The sequence below is a fragment of the Rousettus aegyptiacus genome, unplaced genomic scaffold (genome assembly GCF_014176215.1).
Source record: "Rousettus aegyptiacus isolate mRouAeg1 unplaced genomic scaffold, mRouAeg1.p scaffold_m13_p_3, whole genome shotgun sequence".
Lineage (NCBI taxonomy): Eukaryota > Metazoa > Chordata > Mammalia > Chiroptera > Pteropodidae > Rousettus > Rousettus aegyptiacus.
Genome location: NW_023416306.1, coordinates 21,828,313 through 21,852,853, shown reverse-complemented (window position 1 = coordinate 21,852,853; position 24,541 = coordinate 21,828,313). Strand labels below are relative to the sequence as shown.

The 24,541-nt window shown below is 41.8% G+C and overlaps 1 protein-coding gene across 12 annotated transcripts in view; it reads left to right on the top strand.

Moving 5' to 3' along the window:
- ZNF462 (zinc finger protein 462) overlaps window positions 1-24,541 on the top strand; it is a 132,471-nt gene that overhangs the window by 61,434 nt on the left and 46,496 nt on the right. For 7 of the 12 annotated variants that reach the window (XR_001595045.2, XR_004950095.1, XR_004950096.1 and 4 more), the window contains exons 4-7: window positions 758-922; window positions 2,513-2,799; window positions 5,432-5,550; window positions 9,441-9,632. Coding sequence is in view for 8 of the 12 variants with exons in the window: in XM_016129992.2 (XP_015985478.2) it covers window positions 758-922; window positions 2,513-2,799; window positions 5,432-5,550; window positions 9,441-9,632 (763 nt within the window). In the remaining 4 variants the exon portion in view is untranslated. The other 5 variants (XM_036218265.1, XM_016129994.2, XR_004950097.1 and 2 more) reach the window with 4 other exon arrangements.

Below are 24,541 nucleotides of genomic sequence, written 5' to 3'. Positions count from 1 at the left end.
TATGTTTTGATTTCCCTTCCCCCAGGAGGCCTCTCATCACTGGTGCCCACATGCACTTCTTCGTTGCCAGCCAAACTGCTACAGGCTTCCTAGTGACTTAGCTTGCCAGAGAGCTCAATAAGTCAATTAAACATTTCGAGCTTGATTATCCCCAGTCTATGCTCACCCTTCTCCACGGTCCTGTGCCCCTCCCTCTCACTCCTCCCGAGGCTCCCCAGGGGAGGGTTGGGGTGGTTTCTCTGTATTTCTTTCTGCCAAGTAGCCTTATCCGAGGCCCAGTTCCACGACGACGCTCGCTCTCCCTCCTAAGGCAGCTGCGGACCGTCTCTTGGTTTCATTAGCGCTTCTCAGCCATGTCTCGGTCTGCAGCGTTGCTACGTGAACCTAACATCTCAAGGAGTAGATTCTTTTTCTTGTCAAGAAGCTCACTAAATGGCGTAGCTATGCAACGTTTCACCTGCGTAGTTGAAATTGGTTTGAAAACCAAGATAACTTGGTGGCAGTGACGATGAGGCTTCTGCACAGAAATCTTCTCTCCTCACAAGTCGTAACATACTCGGGTTCCAGAGACTTTGCATAGTAGGCAGTGTGCCACGACTCTGACGAATTCGTTATGTAAAAATACTCACGTATATCTCCCTTGGTTTTTAACCTGCTAATCCGCTTTAAAATAAAATCTGCTAGTAAGCTACAAGAATAAATGCCGGCCATTGAGGGAGGGCTCGGAGTACTGATGGCTACCACTGTATTTTACCAGCCTTTTGGTCACTTAGAAGAGGTGCCAAAGATCAAGGAGAGGAAGGTGGTGGGCTACAAGTGTAAATTCTGTGTGGAAGTGCACCCGACGCTCCGAGCCATCTGCAATCACCTCCGAAAGCACGTTCAGTATGGCAGCGTCCCCGCCGTGTCTGCCGCCGTGAAGGTGAGACGTGGGAAGGTCTGGATGAGCATTCTTGTGTGCGAGCGATTCGCGTTACTCATTAACCCCGTTGCTCCAAGCCGCTCGGGAAGGGGCGTCCTCGAATGTGGGCATTCCTGAGTGATGCTTGGGTCGGTCTGGCTTGTTTTGATTTCTTTGCAGGTTGGACCTTTCTCGTCATTCGCGTTTCGACCCGGTCGCGTTTCGATCTGGTTCCCTTCTACGTGGATAGTTTGGTGGGAACGGAAGACCTGGGCCTCTCGGTGCAGGAGGCTTTGGGTCGCCCTTCTGTTCTGCATGTAGTGCCATTAGACGTTTGCTCTTCCCAGTGGCCCCAGCTCTTGAGAGGAACGAAGTGGGTTCTGTTCCCATCATCTTCTGCTCTTCCCACTGCCTGGCTTCTTACCATTCTCATCTGGCTGACAATGCACAGAGCCCAAGAGAATCCATCTTTTACTTCTTGTCCTGGGTCCTCTGAGGATCGGAAGAGACAGTAAATCAAAATCTAAAAGCCTTCAAGTCACAGTTGGCCCTGAGAGCCTGTTGACCTGATTTGCCTCCCCCATCTCCTCACCTGTATGTTATTGACAACTGCTTTCCCTTTTCCCCTGACCTTTATTAGGCCACCTGTTTTGAACATTGTAATTCCAATAGCAGATACTGTTTCAATAACCACGCCGCCACCCCTGCCTTCTAGGATATGTCTAAGCACTTGTCGTTTTTGAGCGGAGAAGTTCCTTCAGGCCTCTGCTCTTTCTCTCTGGATTTGTGAATATATTTTTGTCATCTGCCCTTCTTGTTCTTGTGTCCTGTTTTGCTTTTCTTCTTTGAAGACTGAAGCCTCCTGGCTGTCGCCAGCACAGTGGCTCCCAGGGGCAGCAGCGGTCAGCTTCTTCCATGCCACTGTGGTGTGTCCTGCCTTGTTTCCTGGACTCACTCAAGGGAGACAACGCGGCTCTTCCTGTGTAATCAGTAATCCAAAGAGCTACCTCGAAACATGAATAACTTAAAACCAGGCTGCTGCTTATTTTTTTTTTTTTTTTTTGAATCAATGATACAGCAACCCTCAGTCATGGGGTGAAGTCACAGTCTGTGGGGAGGGGATGACTGTGGGGGGCAGAGGGCAGGATCTTTCACTTTCCTTTACTTCCCAAGGATGGCCCAAGGCTCCTAGATGCCCAAACTACTTAGTTTTTTTTTTTCCTCCCTCTTTTCCTCCCTCCCTCCCTTCCTTCCTTCCCTATCTCTGAGCCATAACCTTCACCCTACTTTATGTCAGTTTAGGTGGGATCGCAATTTGAATTTTCTTTTTAAGATAGGGGGTAAGCGAGTGAACTGTCTTCAAATTGGAAGAGCCCCTCTCTCACACTTCCCAGGCAGTAGCGCCCTATGTCCGCTAAAATCGGCACCACTGCATGAAGAATGGCGGCCGGGATTGCCTTCCGTCTCTGGGGAGCCGGAGTCGGGGAAGGACGCTCTGGCAGGAAACGCTGATGAATGTGGGAGAGTGAAGGGAGAGGAGGAAAGCTGGGGCAAATGATGATGGATATTTATTTTGTTGGTGGGGCATGTGTGTGTGTGTGGTTCTCTTAGCAGGAGGCTGAAGACCCCTCCCACTTGTTCCTGGATGGATTGGAAGCAGCCAAAGATGCCAGTGGCGCCCTGGTGGACCGGGTGGATGGTGAACACTGCTTGCTTGATGGAATGTTGGCGGATGAAAGCCGGCCGGGGGGATACCATTGTAGTCAATGTGACAGAGTCCTGATGTCCATGCAGGGGCTGCGTTCTCACGAGAGGAGCCATCTGGCCCTGGCCATGTTCACCCGCGAGGACAAGTACAGCTGCCAGTATTGCTCCTTCGTTTCCGCTTTCAGGCACAAGTAAGTACTATCAAGAGGTCGCAAGGGGTAACTGGGAGGGGGTGTCACAGCTGGACTAGAGCAGGAGAGGCTCAGAGCTGTCAGAAGACCCTGCTTGTGGGTCATGCCTGCTGTTTACTTGGCTGTTACTTTGAACTTCAGTCACCCCTTCTGTCGCATGAGGCTAAGAACAGGAGATTGCTTGGTTGACATTAGATTTGACTAATGCCGGCATTTTTTACATGACAATTTTGGCAGTATTGCTGTGATTTGCAAAAGAAAAACCAGGGAGTAGGTAAGTTTACTGGCATGTCTGTCAAACATTCATCCAGAACATAGTTATCATTTGAGGAGTAAAGTTTCATTTGGGAAATTGAGTGGCTAGGAGGTAAAATTAGGACTATTAGCCCATGTGACCAAAGAGTCATTGCTCGGTATTTTTAAAAAGACCTTGAAAGGTAGTTAAGGTGATGGATGCCAAAGACGTGCTTGAAGTACAGGGTGGCTGAGAAGAAGGAGCTGCCTGTTGCCAGCCTTAGCTTGGAAATGGTAAAGGTGGGGTCTCGTGTAAGGCTTTTCAGGGTGATGGGGAGAGGGGCTCTGAGAAGAAACAACCTTTTGTTGCCTTTCTCTTTCGAATGGATAGGAGAGATAAATGTTCGATAATGTGTTCTAAAGTCTTGGATGAAGGTAACTGATTATAAGACCAACGTGCCATTTATTTTTATGATAATCGAAAATAAATGATGGGCTGTTTGCTTCTTTAAAGATAAAGTGCTAGTTAGTGGATGTTGAAAGGCAGGAGGAGGCAGTGCTTCTGCAGAGGTCAGGATGGAATACAAACTCTTTATTATTATTCAGAGCCTAATATCTAATCTTTGTCATTGGATCCAGCCACTGGCATAAAACTTGAGTAGTTCCCATTATTTCAATAAGTATTTTTTGTACAACATCTGTCACGTTTTCTGACACACAGTAGAACCTCGATAAATCATTGTGAGTAAATGACTATGCCCTGTGCTAGGTCGGTGCTGGAGGGTTTGGGGGAATATAAAGACAACTAGGACATGGTCAGTGATCTCAGGGAATTTAGAGTCTAGTCGGTTTATAAATAAAGCAAACGCACAAATGACTTGGCACGTCTTTAAAAAATACATCAATAAAATGCTATGACGTTTCAAAGAAGAGAAATGTGACTTACACTCTGGAAGAATCTGGAAGGTTTTATGGAGTAGGGAGCATTCGAGTCAAGTCTTAAAATAGGAAGATAGGACTTGAATCGTCTGAAAAGGACATGCGACGTGGAGGAAAGACGAGAGCACAGGCCTGAGGAAGAGTGACAGGTGCGTGGGGGCCCAGCTGGGGGTTCAGTTTGACTAATGTGTAAGTTACAGGTGAAGGAACAGTGAGAGATAAAGTCTGAATACTTGAGTAGCGCCATATTTGGAGTCTTTGAATGAAACAGTAGTACTTTATAATTTACATTACTGGTAAAGTCACCATGATTGCCAACTTTGTTGAGCCTCACTATGTGCCAGGCACTGTGCTAAGTGCCTTGAGGTATGATCTCATTTTATGCTCAGGACAGTCCTATGAGGTATGGTCCCATTATTGTCTCCATTTTCTGTAAGAGAAGGTGAGGCTTTTTAGGATAGAGAGCTTATAGAACTTGCTCAGTGTCACACTGGGATTCAATCCCAGGCCGTCTGACTTCATAGCTCATGCTCTTGAGTTGAAAAGAGAAAAGATGGGGAAGAGACCAACTGGGGGCGGGGATAGTAGTTGATCCAAGAAATTAGGATGGAACTTTGGAATGGATGAGGGAACTAGGATCTGCCTAACTGGGGGGGAAAAAAAACCGACGTAATGTAGGAGATGAGGGACAAGGTAGAGCGCAGATGGCACCTCGGTGTTCAGTCTGGTTGGTAGTGCCCTTTACGGAAACAAGGAGATAAAAAAGAGAATTTGTTTTGGAGGGGGAAAAAAAAAAAAACCCTGACAGGTTTAGAGGAGGTTGAGTTTGAGATAGCTAAAGGGCGTCCAGTGGGAGCTGTCCAGAGGCAATCCAAAGTGCTTCCTGGGAGCTCGGGAGAACAGCGAATGTTTAGACGGTAAGTGGTGCCCAGCCCAGGTGAGTCGTTTGGAATAGCCTCTAGTTCTCTGGGGTAATGTTGCAAATTAGAACTTCTTACCACACCTGGTTTGGTAGAGTTATTATTTTTTAGACTAGTAATTAATATGAAGTACTGGGAATGCATTATAATTAAGTAACTGCTTTATAAGTTGCTTCTGGAAGACTGATGTACAGCAAGGATGGTTATGTTTATCAGGGGTATGACGACCTTCGGATCTTGTGACTTCCTTTAAACACAGGTGCATATCTACAAAGCCTGGAAACAGACAGCCTATTGCAGGTAGTTAACCATTTTAAAACCTTTTCCCACTCAAGCATTCTTCTCATCCTTCCTTTAGTTTCCTCTCTTATTAGAGTAGGTACAACTCTTTCCTTTTCTTTCTTCTTTTTGGTAAGCACCATCACTGGAAAGTAACAATGACTTTGAACAGTTTAGAAATGGCATTTCTAGAAAAGGGAAATGAGACCATGTTGTGTGCAGTTTTTAATCCTGTCATTCTTCTTTCCTTCTATTTCAAGTTTGGATCGTCATATGCAAACCCACCATGGACACCATAAACCATTCCGATGCAAAATCTGCTCCTTCAAGTCCTCCTATAACAGCCGGCTGAAAACACACATACTCAAAGCTCATGCTGGTGAGTCGGTGTTCATGATGCTAAGTTGTCTGAGTTTGAAATCCAGTGAAATTTTAAAAGCCTTTTGCACCAGACCTGAGAAGTATTCTTGATGGTGGCGTGTTTAGTTTTATTGTAATCTAATATAGAAAAATTAAAGGATCACCCAAAGCCAAAATAACGCTAAGCCCCTGTTACCCATGTCATGGTTGATTCATGCTGCTAACAGGTGCCTACTAACAGATTCATGCTACTAACAGCTTTTGTTTGTTAGAGAAATCTCTAAATTCTCCAGCCTTTCTAATGGAAATGCAAAAATTGTGACATCCACCGACGATAATTCCCAACTAAAATAACATTATAATCTTGAGAAGTTCAAATGGGCAAAGAGAACTCAGGATTTCTCAGGAGATGCCTTAGATACATTTTGAAACACAGGATAAGAAGTGACTTTGGGTCATGAACGTCCAGGAGCTGTGCTGATCTCTATCCTTCTGTCAGTGTGTCTCATCATACTTGCCTCATGAACATCCCTTACCTACCAGGCTTTGTGCTAAGCATGTTACATTCATCATCTCGTTTAATCACAATGACGATCCCAACGGATAGGTGTTGTTGTCACCCTCGGTTTCAGATAGAGATGCAGAGACTCAGAATGAAGTGACCTGCTCAAAGCCATAGAGTCCATTCACTAAAAATTTGACTCCAGAGCAAACACATCTTTATCACTGACAAGATGCAGCCTCTCTCTTTTTTTCTGCCCTTCGCTACCTTGCATATGATAGAGGGTGCCCACAGGTAGCTCTTCAGAACTCAGCCAAGCAAGAAAGAGGTATAATATAGGAAAGGTAGAAGGAGAGGAGGGGTCTGGAAGCTTTTCCGTGACTTCTCAGTTGTTCTCAGAAGCCTAACTCAACAGCAGCCTGTGGCTCTCCGAGGTTTTTGACAACCATAGAGGAACTTACATCAAACCAAAGGGAAATTGGGGAAATGAAGGCTCAGAATACCTGTCTATAGTGTCAGAGATTCTTTTAAGAAATAAGATCTCCTCCTTGAATTTCCTCAGCTAAGGTGTTTAGAATTCTAGCTTTAAATTTTGCAGCCAAGTAGAATTCTTCAGTCTCATTTATGAGCTTCCTTTGTATGGTTATAAAAACCACCCAGAACCTGAGTCCTTCACTTTAACCATCTCCTCATTCCCTGTGGAAATGTGATCTTTTCTTTTTGCTAGCTCCTGAGTGTTGGGTCCTGTTGAACTAGCTTAATGGAGTAAAAACTACTGAAATCTTCCAGATGCCTTAAGCCCCGCTGGGGGTGGGGGATGGGACAAGGGATTAGCCAAATGAGCTTTTCTGTACCTGTTAGTATTTTTATATCTTCAGGAAAATTCCATTAAAGTCCATGGAGCGAGAGGCTTCAGGGTTCAAGCCACTCTTTTCTAACTGTATATTGTAAATTCTTCAGCTAGGAAACCATCCTAGTGAGTTTTCCCCATAAGCCTCAGCCTTGTCAAAAGCACTTTAACCAGTGGGAATTTGGTAACTGATTTGGACTGTAGGAAGGGTTTTAAAAAAGTGCCAGAGGCTGCACACTGGCTCCAGGGCACTGAGTTAAAGTGTATGTTTTTAGAGCTGACTGACAGACTGGCTTTCTGTGCTCACTGGTTGGAGAGAAGGAAGCATCCAGAGAGACAGAGACAGACAGAGAGAGAGAGAGAGAGAGAGAGAAGAGACAGAGAACGAGAACATTGTGATTCAGTCTCTGCACACCTTGGAACCGTAGTGTCCATGACATGGTTCTTAGCCACTGACAGTGGCTCGGCTTGGAGAAGCTAGTACATTTTCCAAAGGACTCTTGACTCATCTTTTCTGTCCCAGATGGTTTATTAGATTTTATTTTAAAGGATGAAAAGTCATGTCGACTAACCAGATATCCTGGATTAGAATTCTCTCTCGAGTTGGGCTACCTCAAACCACTAAACAAAGTTCATACATCTAGGCTTGCATTAAAAAACTGAAAAATGAGATCAGAAGAGCAGCAGTGTTATATACAATATTATATATATATGATATTAGTAAAGCCTGTTATTCATGGTCCAGCATTATCCTGTAACTCCTAAGTAGGGTTGAGGGGACAACAGACAGGTGTGTTCTGTTTGGATTTCCTGACTTCTTTGAACTTCCTTTCTGCCGTGGGCTGTAGCATGTTGTGTAAATCAAGGTTGGTTTCAAGATTTTCTTAGAAACGCAAGCTCTGGGGGTCATCAGTGGTGAAAAGCAGGCTTAAAGCAGAACTTGAGATGCTGGGCTCACTTCACATGTAAAACCATTTAGTGGCAGGAAAGTAACCATCTCGGCCGGATGAAACAAGAGAACAAGAGTAGAGCTTTACCTTCCAGTTCCCGCTTTGTTTAGTGAGCTGGAGATGTCAGTTCATTGTCATGGACCTGCGGAGCTTTCGTGACTTAAGATCCTTCTCTTATTCCTCTACTCCCATCTCTGTCCTCTCTCGGGTTTTTAAGTTTTGCCTTAAAAATAAATTTTAAAAATACATGTTTATTAGAGAAAAATTGAAAATGAAAGAAATAGTCGTAGATAATCTTATCTAAAGACCACTCGACATTTGATAATATTTTCTCTCAACTATTTACTGTATGATTATTTTTAACAGTTGCGATTATAATTTAATATTAATATATTATGCCTTCCTATGTGTTTTTCTGAGTATCAGTATTTTATTTTTCTATGTTCTTAAAAATATTTTAGAATTCATTTTAGGGAATGATAATTCATCAAGAAGATAGGCCCACGTTTACTAAATCATTTCCCTATGGTTGGAAGTTTCAGTTGTTTTGTATCTTTTTTGAGTCCAAATAAATGTTTATTTCTAAATAAAGCTTTCTTTGTATTAAAAGGTATTTATTTAATATAAACTCTCAGAAGTGGAATTACAGCATTGCAAGCAGGACCATCCTAAGCCTGTTGTTATAAAAAGCAAAATTGCTTTCTGAGTTGATTGTATCGGCGTATGTCAGTCCACCAATATAACATGGCCATTTCACACCTTTGCTCCTTAAAAATGCAATTAACTGAAAAGCCAATTTAAGGCAAAGGTAAATCGTACTCTAATTTAATCATAGGGATTTGTGCTGTATTTCAGTGATATAAAAGTAATTTAAAGAAAAATACTTATTTTTACTTAAATGTCTTGTTTATTGAAGAAATCAGAGATCACACACATTTATACATATACAACTCTCTCAGTTAAAAAAAATGACTTACTTTTACCCATTTCTGTACTATTGATAACATAGAGAAATGGATTTTTATGCTGAGGTTTGTGAACTGCCTCCCCCCCCACAAAGCGAACCCACTATGAGATGCGTGGAATCAAGGAGGTGAAAAGTCAGCAAAGAAGTAAAGAATGAGATCAGGACGATAAACTGTGCACAGAGTGACTGCTGGAAAGCCACTGATAGACCCTCGGAATAAGAATTAAGCGTACTATTTTTTTTGTGGGTGATATAAAGACCACCTTGAATGAAAAGTGACATGGCCGTTTCTAGTATGGAGAGGGAGGAAGCGATTGCAAAGCCTTTCTGATGGAGGTGTTGTAGGCATTTGGTGTCACTCCCTATGGGGGAACAACCCATAGGCTCCTCCATGTAAGTAGAGCATGAAATGAAAAGAAACCAGGTCGTTGATTATGGAGCTCCTCGAAGAGTTTCAGTCCCAAAGGAGTGCTAGGGTTGTGGGAATGGGAGGGTGGTTGGTCTGTGAGGGTTCTTAGACCCTGGAGCTTGAAAAGCACTTCTGCAGAGTGAATTAATTATGTTATTTTGTTTTCTACCCCACCTTATACCCTCCTTCCCTCTTTTTCCTTGTCTGCCCCTTGCCACCATCTTCTTCCAGGTGAACATGCCTACAAGTGTTCTTGGTGCTCATTTTCCACCATGACAATCAGCCAGTTGAAGGAACACTCCCTCAAGGTCCACGGAAAAGCCCTGACCCTCCCCAGGCCACGAATTGTCAGCCTTCTCCCCTCACATACCCACCACTCCTCCCCAAAAGCTACCCCGACCGAAGAAGTAGAAGACTCCAATGGTAAAAATGGGCTCCTGAGCCAGAATTAACCACTTAAGATTGAGGTGGGCTGGGATTAACTGCCAATCATTCTTTCTAGAGGAAAATCTTACACAAAAACATGGCGGTTCAAGTGAAGGAAGAAGCGTGAAAAGGTTGAAACAGTATAGAAATTGAAGTTGGAAGGTGTTGTGAACTCAGTGAGCGTCTGGTGGCAACTCATGTGAGCATTGCTAGTGCCAAGATCACGATGCATGTGATGGGTTAGTGTTGGATTCTTCCACTGGGGCTGTGAGCAAGAAAGCAGATGGAATACAGACAGATGTATTTCTTTGTTTATATTTACTCATTTCTATCCTGTCCTGTCCTAAAATATGTGTGTGGTGAAGTGTTTGGGTTTTGAGATATATAAATTAACAACCAGAATTCAGAGTAGGAATGAAAGGGTAAATGGGTTGGACAAATGTGTCTGATTGGGGTACAAGATAATTTAGGGGTAATGCGGCGATTTTGTATAGCTGAAGGATGTTGAGAAAGCGTCAGTTGGGAAGAGGGTTTAACTGTCCAGCTTTGATGCCTCAGAAGAAGTACAGGAAGTCTAGGAAGTCACGGCAATCTAAGCAAAGCAGTAGGGTAGGGTAGGAGGTGGAAAGGAGGGGAAAGAGAGAGAGAGGGAGAGAGGGGGAGATCATCGCAGGTATGGCATAATGAGCAAAGGAATGATTTATTGTTTTGATCACACCAAGAAACAGAAGTGTTTTTGATTACTCAGCTCACCTCAGGTGAGTGCAGAATCAGGTGCTCAGGAGAGGAAGAAGTCTATAGATTCTGAGAGATGTAGAAGACCTCACAGCTGCTCTCTTCCATGCCCCTCTAATGCCTGAATCCCTTCTGCAGGATCTGTAGTAACCAGTTATCTACCACCAGCTTGAATACTTCCCAGTCAGAGAACAAGCTGTTTCCCAAGGTCCACTATTACGTTCCTGGGAGGAGCTCGGTGGACAGAAAGAAAGTTCATGGGCTCTCGGGAACAAAGGCTTGACTTCGACTCTTAGTTCCCTCAATGCCAGTTGTGTTTTCTTGGGCAATCTTTTTTCCTAAGCTCACATATAAATTTGGATAAAAATAACTATTTCGACCCATTAAGTTGAGAGATTAATGAGAAAAGGTACATTGATGAGAATACCTAATACAACATCTGACACATAGGAGATATTTTTAACAAGTGTTCATTTTGTTTCTGTGATTTTCATACTTTGATTGAAATTCTGGCCTTTGGGATAGTTTATAACAAGCATGAATTTGGGGTTATTTTTAATGTAAGATTTTAAAAATATAGACTCTTCAGGTAATCTGAAGTTCTGACAGGCCAACATGTCGACATGGTCTGATTATCAGATTATCAAGAGAGTAAATGAGTAATCTTTATTCATGAAGTCTGTAAGAAAAGTGTAAGAGACAAAGGAAAGGTAAGTCCTGAGCTGTAGAGCTCTGTGGCCTTTACTGAGCCGTAGAGCTCTGTGGCCTTTCCTTTGCAAATCATTAAACACTGTGCTAAACACAATAGCTACTTACTAGTATTCCTGTCTTAAAGGACTTCTGTTTAACAAAGCAGGCTTGTTATGAATGTGGCTTGTGACGAAATGAGCATGCTATCTCTGTAACTGTTGTGTGGTAGTTTAAAATGTAGGTGGAAGCCAGTGTGGTGTTGTTGTTGTTGTTGTTGTTGTTGTTGTTGTTGTTTTCCAGGAAAATTTAAAGAGTCTCAGAGCGAGGGGCCAGGTGTGTGTTTGTGTGGGGGGGTGGCGAGGGGTGGGAGGGGAGATGTACAAGTGAAACAGTACAGAAAATGTCCCCCATTGCCCCTTGAGATTCTTAGCATTGGAAAAGATTGGTATGTTACCAAAAAGGGCAAAATATAATTTGATATAAGTCGTTAGATCTTTATGGACATGATTTTTAATTAATTGCTTTCATCTGAAATAGAAGCTATAACTATGGAGCCATTTGAGTGAAATCGATCCATCTAAACACCATTTTCAGCAAAGAGTTTTTACCTGGGACATTTCTCATTGTCATACCCTCTTTTTCCTTTGTCCTTATCACTTGAAAGGTGAGTCTCAGTCATATAACAAGGGAATCCCACAGACAACCCACTGCATGGATTACCTTCCTCTGCATAGGCTAAGAAGAGTTAAGGTCAACCAGTTTCCTGAGTCCATAGTCTCTGCCTATTATGCATGGAAAAATCAGAAACAAATACTGTACCAATACCATTTTATCCCCCAAACAGCTTGAAATCAAATATTTAGAAGATACCATCAGTAACTACATCTGAACTAATCACAACCCTAAGCCTGAGGCCCAACCTTTTTGGAGCTAATTTCAGATTCGTGGAAGCTAGACTATGTTAGGACCATGGGGAGGGTGGTCACAGAAACATGATGATGTATAATATTGAGTAACTCTCTACATAACAGAGCCTGCCTTTATTCAGGCATGGCAAGATAACTTCCAATATATAAAAGTGGGGGGTTTATTTCTTCTAAAGACAGAACATACTGTGAAAGCCCTGGGTGGCCCATGCAGAAGTCATTGGACCTGTGCTGTTTTTAACATAAATAAATAACTGATATCGGTGGGCCAGAAGTAATTCATTTAATTTGATTTGAAAAAAATAATTTGATTAGAGAGTAGGCGAACCAGAAAGAAGGCATCGAATGGGTTATTATCATGAATGAATAATTCTACAGAAAAAAATAATTAATAGTTTATTCATTCCATAAAGATTTTCTTGAATCCTTTCTATAAGTCTTTCTTGCATAGTTTGGGATGCTCAAGAATGATGGAGGAGGTCAAAAATGAGAAGACTATGTACTAGGGAGCCAAGGGGTAGATTCCTAGAAATGGCTAAGTCTGGGGGATAAAAAAAACAGCTGTGGGGCTAGACAGTAGCCTGTAAATCACGCCTTGAATGGTGTTTGAAACATGCATGTGAAATCCAATTGCACATTTTAATAGGGAGAAGCTGTGGGGCTATCGGCTCTCGGTTACGGTTTCCCACACCGCAGATGCCAGGACACTGAGAACACAAGAACCAAAAATGTGTTGCAGGCCTGGGGGGAGTTGAGGTCCATAAAACCAGGGAAATCACTAGCGTGTCCTTGGCTTTCTGATTCCCTAGCGAGGGATATGAATAAAACGAGTTGACATGCTCGGTGCTCTTCACAGTGGTCAGACGCTTGCCATCTTGAGAGCGAGCCAGTCTTCTCTGTCGGAAGGAAACAGCCCAAGGGAGAAGGTTCTTGCAAAGCTGCTGTCCCTCCCAACCCAGAGGGAAGCGCTGTAAGGGCGGGAAGCTGAGACGGTTGAAATGAGAAGGTGGAGGGGAGAGTTCGCCCCAGCTGCCTGGCCACACACCTGTTCTGTGCATAAACAGAGCTCTTAGGCTCTTCTGGGCTGTCAGTCTTGACAGGTTTCATCGGCACGTGAATCCCCTATATATTCTTCACAAGCGGTTGTTGGAAAGAAAAGACACGGCTGTGTGGTGTTGGTTCTGTGTATAGGATAATGGGAAATGACACGTAATTGCTATTCTAAACAATGCGTTATGGGGAAATCATAAGCTTGTCAGCAAAAGGAAGTGCTCTGCTATGTTTGTGTTTACTGGGCTCCTTCTCCTGCCGTATGAAATACAGGACTGGGTTTCATCAGGCTTTTTCCAAGTCTCTGCTTTCAGTACAGAAAAATACACATACATACACATCTATAAAATAACAACGAAACTCGAACAGCCTAGTTTAGTTATGAGATTTGTTTAGGTCTGAGAAGCTACCCAATGCATGGGCAGTGGGTAAGTAACTACCCACTTATCGTTTACCAGCTGTATCATTTGTAAGAAGTCAGGCCAGTGGTGACATCCCATCTTTTTACTCCCTCACATTTCCCCTACAGAGAATAATTTTATTTCTTCTACCTAGTTATGTTGTATGGAATTGTCTGCTTTAGGAAATAGCTACTGTGATATGTTTAAAACAAAAATGAAACACTAAAACCAGCCACGAAACAAATAGGGTGAATGAGGGAACATAGCTTTTTCATCCAGGCTCTGGTTAGCAACTCAGGGAAAACACCAGAACTCTTGGTTGCAACGTCCTTCCCTTTATAATATAGATCTCAATATAGTCCACCCAGCAGAAAAGGTTTTGCTATTATGAATTAATAGAAAAGTATTATAAGGAGCTTTGTGATTTTTTTCCCTAGTAAAAGATTTTCTGATATAACTTTTCAGTTGGCTTTTCTATTATAAACTCTAGAATAATATTTGATACAAACACGATTTTTATCAAGATACTCTCATCAAAGAACCACAGACACTTCTTATTGTCATATCGAAATCAAAGTCCTCTGCCTGGCATTCAGAGTTCACCATTTAGCCACCCTTCCCCCATTCCAGAATGGCCTTGCTGACAATTACTAATGTTTCCAGCATCTAACTTCCTTTATTTCTACTCCTGTACCTTTGAGTGAGCTCTGCTGGGAGTGCAGAAGGACTTCCTCCTTGTCTGCTCCTCCCTATGAATCTCTGACTTTCACATTCTCTAAAGACCAACTTTTAATGGTCCCAACCCTATTCTGATTACTCTTCTATTGCTGATCACAATGCTTTCTTTGTACTTGTGGATATGCTATGGGTTCTTTCCCATTTCCAATGGTGGCAGTTAGGTAGGTACTTAACTAAATTCTGACTTCTTTTGTCTAACCAGTGATTTCTTGGAGACATCACAATTTTTATTTCAGTCAGTTGTACTGAGCCTCCTAACACGTCTAAATGCAAGAAACCAAATTGTACAAGGGTAAGTTTATTTCATTTCTATTTCAGAGGCAAGGTCAAAGGTAAGCAATCCAAAGATGAAACCTTAGGGACCACTCTCACAGAAATCTTCTGACACATCATTCTTCCCAGAGGAAGAGGTCTTTCGTGACAAAGAACATTTTAGACGTTGTCATTGTTCCCTGTATAACAAGACCTTCTGGAGAGGTGGGGAACTGAAGGTTGAGACAGGATGTAAGTCTTTCCGGCCCTCAGAAGGAGACAGAAAGTGTAGTGGAGCTGGAGAGATGGCATTACCCGTGTGGTCACTTGGTGGCAGAGCCCCTCCTTGGAGCAAAGGCACACAATCGTACACGTTGGAGTGGAGTTCTCTGTGTCTTTGTCAAAAAACTTACAGTGTTTGCATACAGTTAAATCCACATTCAGAGAAGCTATAGTGTGAAGCTGAATGACAAAACTCATAGATTAATGACATTTTCTATTCCACCTGAAAATTTGACCCACTGGGATTTTAACATAATATATTAGTGAAGACCTATTTTATGAGATTTATACTGGTCAGTTTCTGTAAACCATAAATCAAGGATTGGAAAACCTTTTCTGTCAAGGGCCAGATAGAAAATATTTTCAACTTCGTTGGCCATACAGTCTGAGTTACAGCTACACAACAGTGCCATTGCAATGTGAAAGCAGCCATAAACAATATGTAAACAAATGAGCATGGCTGTGTTCCAATAAAACTTTATGTACGGAAACAAAGGGGAAGCCAGATTTGGCCCATGGGCATTGTGTCACTGACCTTTGTCATCGATGATTAGAGGAAAAAATGACAGTAATACCCATGAAATTAATCCAGTCTTTAATAAATGTTCTTATAGACCTTTATATAGAACATGTGGACTGCCCCTAGATGTCACTTAAAATGTAACCTGACCTAAATATATATTTTATTTTATATGTGAAATGTAGGGTATTAGATAATGCTTTAAAAACACTACATGTGAATAACATTTAAGCTTAAAAGAAAAACCTCTCTAAGACTTTAAGTTGGGTCTCGCGCCAAACTATCAATTCATTTAACCTTGACTTCAGCAATACTTGACACTTAAAAATTAAAATCTGAGATGCCTGCTTTTCAGAGAGAAGCTTTTCAGATTTCTAAATAGGTCAGACATAAAATTCAACCTTTAAGAAGATCCAATTAGTTGCTAGGGCATCAGACCTTCCACACAGGTTCCAATTGCAATCAGATTTCTCTCGGGGTGAAAGAAAGAAGAGGTGATTTCTTTTAAAATAACAATACTGAAATGGAGACTCTTGAGCGAATAGTTGTGAAGTACAGAGATTTACATCGTTAATAGCACATGGGACACAAGGCATAATTTTAATGGCTTGGCCATGACGTTTAATAGGTTCTGCTGGGCTCAGAATTATCTGACCAGAGAACACAAACCTTCCCTTTTCAATGTCAGGCTTTCTGCATCGAAATGTGATCTGCAGTTTATTTCCATGCTTATTATGAAGAATGGCATTTCTGCTATAAAGACTTAAAGATTTTTATAACTTCAGTGGTGCAGAAGTCTTCAGAGGTTAAATTATTAGAACTTGACCTGAACGGCAAATAAGAAGCCTCCAAAATTCTCACCACCCTGAAGTTGAATATCTCGTTGTATATCCTTCCCAAGAAATCCACCTGCCTGAGATTTCTGGGACTTTTTGAATTAGCCACAGTTTCGTGTGCCAAGGATTAAAAAACATTTCAAGTGTAAGCTTTCCATGTCCCGGAAACTTAGTCGACTAACCATCTCCCTCTTCCCATGCCAAGAAAAACATTTGTTCATCAGAAATATAAGCATATACTACCAAACTCATTCAGAGCTAGTTTCTAGCAACACTAGAGTTTGCTTCATAATTTAACATCTGACTTTTCCGCCTCTTGGTTGGAGATTGTCTTAATTCCTCCAGAACCTTGGTTATGATAGGTAGCTAAAGGAAAGAAGAAATCTGCTTTATTCTTTAGCAGAAAATATATTTGATTGTTAGTCACATCATCTAAAATGACTAATCTTGGTTCTTTTTTCAAAGAATTTTCCCTTGTCTTCTCATTACCCCCCTTGAATTTTCTTTTCCTGGAACTAGAGCTAGATATTTTAGCTTAATGATATTTGATATAAAATTCTTCCAACTCTCTTGAGACTTTTTATGATTCATAGGCCCTTTCCTCTCTTTCAAGTACTGTTCTGCACTAGAGGGTTTTACACAAGCAGAAAGAAGGGTATTGGATTTAGGAAAACTAGTGTGAGTGAGCTGTGATTGAGAGGTACAAGTCCTGGCCAGCCTTGCTAGAGAAGAGGGTATGTCCTGGGCAAGATGAGTACGTGAAAAGGAATTTCTTTTTAAAGCGTGGAGATGAGAAGATGCCAGAAATAACCTTTAAAAACAACTATTATGTATTTTTAAAAACAAATCTTATGAGTTTCAATGGTGTGGCCCAAGAAAACATGTCCAAATGATGTACACATTTTCCTGTTAACTCATTGGTAATCCTAAATAATATCCCATGGAAAAATCCCAGCGGCGGTGGTTAAAAATGGGGAGATAAATAAAGAATGGCCCAAGTGACATGAGAAGTTCAGGTAGGAGGATCTGCTTGCTTTTTGCTGGATTCAGTTCCTTGCTGTTTATGCCCAGAAAGGGAGGTGTTCCTGTTACAGGGCTCTTCTACTTTGCAAGCAGTTTTGGAGTCATCAAGCTCAACCCCAAAGAGGTGTTTGGCTGAGAGTGCAGGGCGCAGCTAAGGTTTTATTTACCAGGACACTGTTCTTTGAGAAGTCATTCCAGGGCTAGGTTCTTTAGTTTCCTCAGGGACACAAAATACTCTTAGATGACTCGTGAAAGCCACCCTCCTTATGTCATTTTGTATTTTCATGCACTGTGAGCCTTCCACCAAAGCGGCAGTGATAGCCTCATCAAGCAATGCGGGATCTTCTAAACCGTTAATCTAGTCCTTTATATTTTTTTAGCATTGCTAGTTATTTTTTTCCCCTTGACTAGATTAAAAGTCATCCATTCTGGTTTATTATAAGGATGCTGCATGTCTCTTGAATTCCTAAGTGATAAAATTAATCATCTTTTTTTAAAAAAAAAATCTGCTGACTGCCTTAAATTTATCATCTGAATTAGTATATCTAATGAATAGGAGGTACAAATTATTAGTCTTATTTAATAGAGAAGGAAACTGAGACCCAAACCAAGTTTATTATGGATGGATATTTAGAACTTAAATTAATAGATATACAGATAATGTTAAGTTGAAAGAGCAGAATAGAATGAGCTGTGGAATTGTGCATTTGGATTTTGATAGCTGAAGCCATGGAGAAAAGAAAGACTTACGAGTCCCAGAGGGCTTCTTGGAAGAGGCAGGGCTCAGGTGGGGCTCAGGCTGGGCTTTGACGGTGAGTAGGATTTTTTTAGGCAGAAGGAAGTCCATTTTGGGGGAGAGGAGCATCAAAAGTGAGCAGATGCACAGAGGAAGGGATCCTGAGAGTACCCGTCTGGCTAGAGTGGTGAGTGTGCAGGGAAGGTGGTGAGAGGACAGTTGGGGAGGTGAGGAGAAGTAGAGTCAGACCACTGGGGTACTTAGTAAGAGGTCTTTAAACTTGTTAAGAAGCTCTGTCTGAACAAGGAAGAACGGCAGCGAGGTCCCTATTCCCTTTGGAAGTGGGGGGTGCTTTTGAACTCTAAGTGCACTAAACTAGCATCTATAGATCTTCAAGAATGAGTGTAAAAAATAGTTATGGTGGATAGTTATGCCCTTTTGAGATACCTACATAGGTTTTCCTTCTACTTACAAAAGTAATACCCACTCTTGATTAAAGAACAGCTTTATGGTAATACATAACATGAAATGTAAGGGCCACTCAATGCCAGCCTCTCTTTCTCAGAACCCAAACTAATATCTATTAACAATGTGCTATAGAGTCATCTAGATGTTTTTTATGCGCATGCAAACGGGTTCTGCTTTATTTAATTTCTTTTCCAAAACCGAGACCATGATATACAAACTTTTTTTTTCATGTATTTGCTCTCACTTGAAAGGTTCTCTCACCTTTTGACTCATTGTAGTTTAAAAATATGAGGGTCCACAGCTCAGCAAAAACAAGTCCCTTTCGAATAAGTATTGAGTACTTAAAGGCTGCAAGTATTTTTGTGTGTATGTGATATATGTATTTAAGATGAGATTCTAAGAATTACATAAGGCCTTCGAGGTTTTCACCAATCAAAAATTCACTAATTTATTACATTTTAAGCCTCACTCATCTCCTAAAAATTAACTTAAGTCACTTTTGCTACTACTTCAGACTTAATACATTTGAAATATTGGCAAATGGTCTATAAGTCAATGACAAAATCGAGATTACAGACTGTCTAGACTGTTCAGAGTAATGAGCTGAAAATGAGATTTTGCAAGGGGATAAATACGAAGTAGGTTGGGTGGCTTCTGACCCTTGTATCTACTTCTGTTACTAGACTGCCAAATCGTCTTCTAATTGTCAGTTATTGTATCTGTCTCCACAGTGAAACTGTGTGCTCTCTGAGGTCAAGAACTGTTTCAGATCCCTAGTACTTGGCAGGCCATTCGGTAAATATTTCTTGATTTGGATTGGGGCCGCAAAATCAACCACACATGAGGAGAACTTACAAAACAATAGTTTATGTGTGAAAAAGCCTGGGAATTTTAGTGATTGCGAGCTCAGTGGTGCCGCACGATACTTGGAAAAGGCCAGGGGAATGGGCTATGTGGATAGCCTGATTTGCTGCTCTGTACCCTTGCACATCTGCTTGATCACACCTCCCTCCCCCAGTTAACTAACTCTGGCCTTTCCCCGTACTGGCAATGACATATCCCTTCCAACTGTATGCACCCAGAGTGACTAGTCCCTCTTCTTCCAGGCAGCCAGGAAGAGGAGTGAGCACATTCCTTGCCTTCTGCGACCTCTTGAGAATACTCCTGCTTCCTTCATTGATCAGTCCCTTTTCAAATACTTGTTCTCTGCTTATTTTCTTCTCCTTATCTTCCAGAATGTTCTTTTTCCTTCTTTGATGAACTCAGTGTCAGGCTTGCAGCCTGCCTTTTCACTCCAGCAATGACCGTCATGCTCTGTAATGCCAATACACTAGATTCCGTGATAGTGACCTAACACAGACTCAGACTCTTCAGGTAGAGATTTACCTCTTCCCGATTGTACTCCAACCACCATTCATCTGTGGCTGAATTCACCATAACTGTTCCATCTGCAGCATATCAGGCTCTTAAATTCTCTTTGACACTACCCAATGCTTTTCTACCCAACCCAGACCAGACCCTATGGTTGGCTGTTTCAGAGGGGCTTTCTCTAGCATCCTTGTGGCTCGAACTCCCTTGTCCTTCTGCTTTCCAACCTGCCAGACCCCAACCTTGAATAACGGTCATTCTGTACTTCTTCTGATTTTGGCTAGTCTTCCTGACTCTATTCTCAAGCTTTTTAAATCTGTTTTCAAAGTTATCTTTGTTAACCACAAATCTGATTTACTTTTAAAAATAAATTTGAGCGTATTCAGGTTCATCCCTCTATAACATCAGTTTACTTGGAAGTATTCCAAGGTACCTTCTTGAATGAAAGAGGCAGAAATGGAGTCAAACTGATATGTTAAGAGTTACAAATCGCTTAAGTCTATCCTGCCTGCCCCAAAGCTAATAGCAAAGAAACAGAGTGAGGTGTTAGATAGTTAATAGCTATAGCAATCACAAATTATTGTACTTGTGAGTTGCAATTTCTCTGTTATTCCAATTTTACAGTATTTCAAAATTTTGCCCATGGGTAAGTTTTTAATTAGGAATACGGAGAAGGAAAGATGAAGAAATCCACATCCACCTTGCATGCAAGCAAGAATAATGTCACCAACATGTCTATTAGAACAAACAATAATCATGATAACTAAATCAAAGGCAGACAGGAAAGTGTAAGTAAAATTCCCAGCTAACACATTAAAATCAGTAAGTTCTCCATATTGTTATGTTAACAATAAAATAAGATTATTTCTACTAATACATCCACAATATACTTTAGCATCTTGGTTATGTTATCTACATAATGGGTAAATGGAAAAAAAAATTACTCTTTAAAAACTAAAGTTTGATGTTTGGGGAAAATAGAAAAAGATTTATTTTTTTTCTTTATTCTTTTTCCAGTGGTTTCATTATTATGTACCTCTACCCTTATAGCTTTTGACAAAAAGATTTATAGTACTTTTCGCTATACTCCTAATTTTCTGAGATATTATCTACATCCCTCAGTGTGCTGAGGAAGGATAGTGAGTACAGAGATGTCCACCCACTATGTATCACCAGAGTAGGAAAGAGTTTGAGAACTATAAGATGGAGGGATGGTGGTTCTGTGCAAACCAAGTCCAGGTTTATGTTTTATGTACTTATTGATTTATTTACCATCTTCAAAATTAAGAGATGGCAAAAACAATGTATGAGAAACAAGTTTTTAATCTATAATGTACTCAGCAAACTGGCAGTTGCTTTTATACTAATCATCATAATCCCAATAAACGGAGGTGACTCTCCTTGAGCTGGCCATCTAGAGCCATGTAAAGTTAAGAAGTGCTGAGACCAGCCCAGCCCCACAGCTCCAGACTCTCCTTGCAGACCAGGTGGAGCAGCTCTCGTGCCCCCTGGACTTCTGTATCTGGAAGGGGAGTCAGGGTTATTGACAAGTCTGCAACATTTGATGATACAAGCAGCCCTTCCGAGCCCTGCCCCAGGATTCTGGTGGTGGTGGCTTCCCTCAGACACTCCCACTCAGGAGAAGCATCCAAATCTTCCAGGGAACCTCTTCCTCAACTTGAAACCTTTTTTTTTTCCCCAGTGGAATTTTGGAGTCGTGCTGTAGTACTGGCACCAGGCATGACTTCCTGTATGTCATTAGGTTCATTCTGATTGAGCAAACACTAGGAGGAACCGTGTTCATATAACTAGAGCCAGTGAAAAAATTAGGGACAAATGATTTTTTCAAACACGGTTCTCTGTATAGATCGTCTTTCCTTAATAATCTGCACAGGGATGTTGAATCCCTGCGTTTGAGGTGGGGCGTAAGAGCAGCTGTCGGCTACAGGCCCAAATCCAGGAAATACCACCCACATCTCATAGGCCATGAAACGCCCAGCCTGTGCCGCCTTAGGCAGAGGTCCTGACAGTGTCCGTATTGCACGTGAGCGTGCTAAGAGGCATCATTTCCCTTCTCTGAGCCTCAATTTCTAATATGTAAAATAGTAATGATGCCTATTTTATTGGGGTGGTTATATCAAGGATCAAATGAGGTAACATACAGAAATGCTTTCATATTCTAAATTACTGTAGAAATATTAGATGTTATTAAAGTAGCATAGTGGAAGCAAATTTCTTGTCAGTTTATGATAATTTGTCATCAATCAGAGGTTGATGAGGATTTTCTCTTTTTTTTAATCGAAAAGGAAGGAAATTTCATATCTCGCCTTGGAAGCTGAATGAACTCTCTTTATGTCATAAGCTGTTTCTTGGGAGTGTAAAATCATGCATTGTTTGGAAAGAGAGACTTAATCTGGAGCCCTGTTCATCTAAACTTATTTGAACTTTGGGGCTTAATTAAAACCACCCACACATGAAACTCCTTAGCACTCGATGCCGTAACAGGCTGAGGTAAGGCGTGGAGAAGCCCCAGTGTCAGACATCATTATTATTGTTATTGGCATTAAGCAATATACATTTTAAATTAATAACTTTTACTGAGTATCTTCTGAGTGAGTACTTTACAAACATCATCTTGTTTCATTTAATCCACGCAACAATCTCATGAGACAGGAACTTTCATGACTAGCTCCCTACTGTTTTGGAGGGGAGGAAATGATAAGCAGACATTTATTTGGTCCTGTCCAAAAATGCCCACTGATATATTTGGTCATGACAAAAGTTCCTTGAACTCTGGTCCTATTCAAATTGTCTGCACTTAGAAAATGCCCCTAGGTTCAAATAGTCCATTATGTTTATACTTTTGGTTTAAAGGGTTAATACATGAAAAATACTATCATGTGTTATTGGCCCAGTAATTGTGTTGTGGCTGTATTGCCAATAATCCTTCTAGCCTGGGTAGCCTAGCTGGTCATGGCACATGAGGTTAGGTAGATGAGTCAGGGTTTGAATCTTGCGGAAGAGCAGGATTTAAATATCAAGGACTTTTTGGCATGAACCAAATGTCTCCATGGACATTTTGAACAGGACCAAATATCAAGAACATTTTGGCATGGACCAAGTGTCTCAGTGGATGTTTTGGATAGGACCAAATGTCCTGCAAAGAAGAAGAGGAAAATAGGCTTAAGAAAGGACACAGTTACCACCTGGCAGAGCTGGGCTTACGGTGCACATTAGCCTGACTCCCACACTCTGTCTCCTATGTCACGCTGTTCCCCTACACCTGCATTCTTAGATGTGTTATTTTTCTCTTGGGAGGTCTTTTAAAAAGGGGGCTATGTGAGCCCCAGGAAGTGCTCTATGTTTTAAATATTTGAACCATTTCTCAGATAGGACCTTCTGCAGTTTTATTCCTGCAATTGCAGTCTTACCCTCCAAATCTCTTAAAAGAACTAGTATCCTAACATATTTCCTTACCATTCATTCTTTTCTCAGACTGCTAGGAATCTGTGTTCTGCCGTCAGCATTTTATTGTTGAAACCACTCCGATGGTATGGTCTCCTATTGGTGAACCCCAGTGACGTGCTGTCTAGGAAGGAGTCATTCCTTGCTTGTTTACACCTCCTGCCGCCTCCTTTTTCTCCCTCACCCCTCTGGAATCCCTTGCAATGTGACTGGCCCCCCACCATTTTAATGGCTTTCACAAGGCCTGACAGCGACTCCAGACAAACAAGACCATGGCTTCTCCTCCTGCCTTGTCCTTCTCCTCCCTCCCCGCCCCCCCCCCATGGCATTTATTTAAAACTGCTGATCTTCTCCCCAGGGAAATTCTTTGCCCTTGGTTTTGAGCCTTCTGTGTGTTTCAGGCTCTCTTCTAGCCTCTCTGGTAATACCTTTGCTTTACCCTGTTTTCCCCACTTTTCTCTAGCTGCTATCATATAGACCATGGTCTGGTCCTCAGTCTTCTCCTCTGCCATCTCCGCCTTCACAAACAGATGGAGTCAATGCTCACTCTTCTAATGACGCTGCCAAAATCTTGGTCTCCAGCCTTAACCTTTCAGGTTAAGCCCAGACCCTCTTTTCCGTCCACCTGAGGTCTCACTCAGCCTTTACCTAAAAGGTTCTAAAATGCAACTCAGTACCTTCCTCCCAGACTTGCCCCTCAGTCAGGGTTTATGGAACCCAGCTGGAAACCTCTGCATCTTCAGGTCTTCTTGGACCCACCTTCCATCGGCCAGGCAGTTGCCGACTCAGTCCTGTCGTTTCCATCTCCTTCCTCTCACATTCACCCCACTTCCTTCCCGTCTCCATCTCTCATCTGATCCATTACCACATCCATCCCATCTGCAAACTCCTCCTTTGGCTCTCTAAGCAAGCTTAAGAGACATATCTTTCTCCTAATCAAGAATCTTTAACAGCTTTATATGGCTTGTCGAAAAAATTCCCACTCAACATTCTCCATGCCCATCCTCCAGCTGCCCCTCCTTTACTCTGTTTCCACATGTCCAGACCCTACCTGTCCTTGAAAGCCACATGCAGATCCATTCACTTCCATGATGTTTCTTATGATGTCCCCCTGATGTAAGTCAGCTCTCCCTCTGAAACACTGTGGTGCCGTGCCCTACCTCTCTTGGGGACATGTCCATTCTGCCAACTTCATAGTATTACCAGAAAGGAAGCTCATTAGGGTTTTTCTCCTGTTCATCTTTATATTCTAAACTCCTGGCACAGGGCCACTTCCTTCCCAGAGTAGATGTCCTATTAATGTAAAAGTTAGTTGTATCCTGTAAATAGTCATTATAATAATTTAAAGCAGTAAATCAAGATTTGAATTTTTTTTCTGACTCTAGAGTCCCATTGTCTTCTAGCAACTCTGCTAAC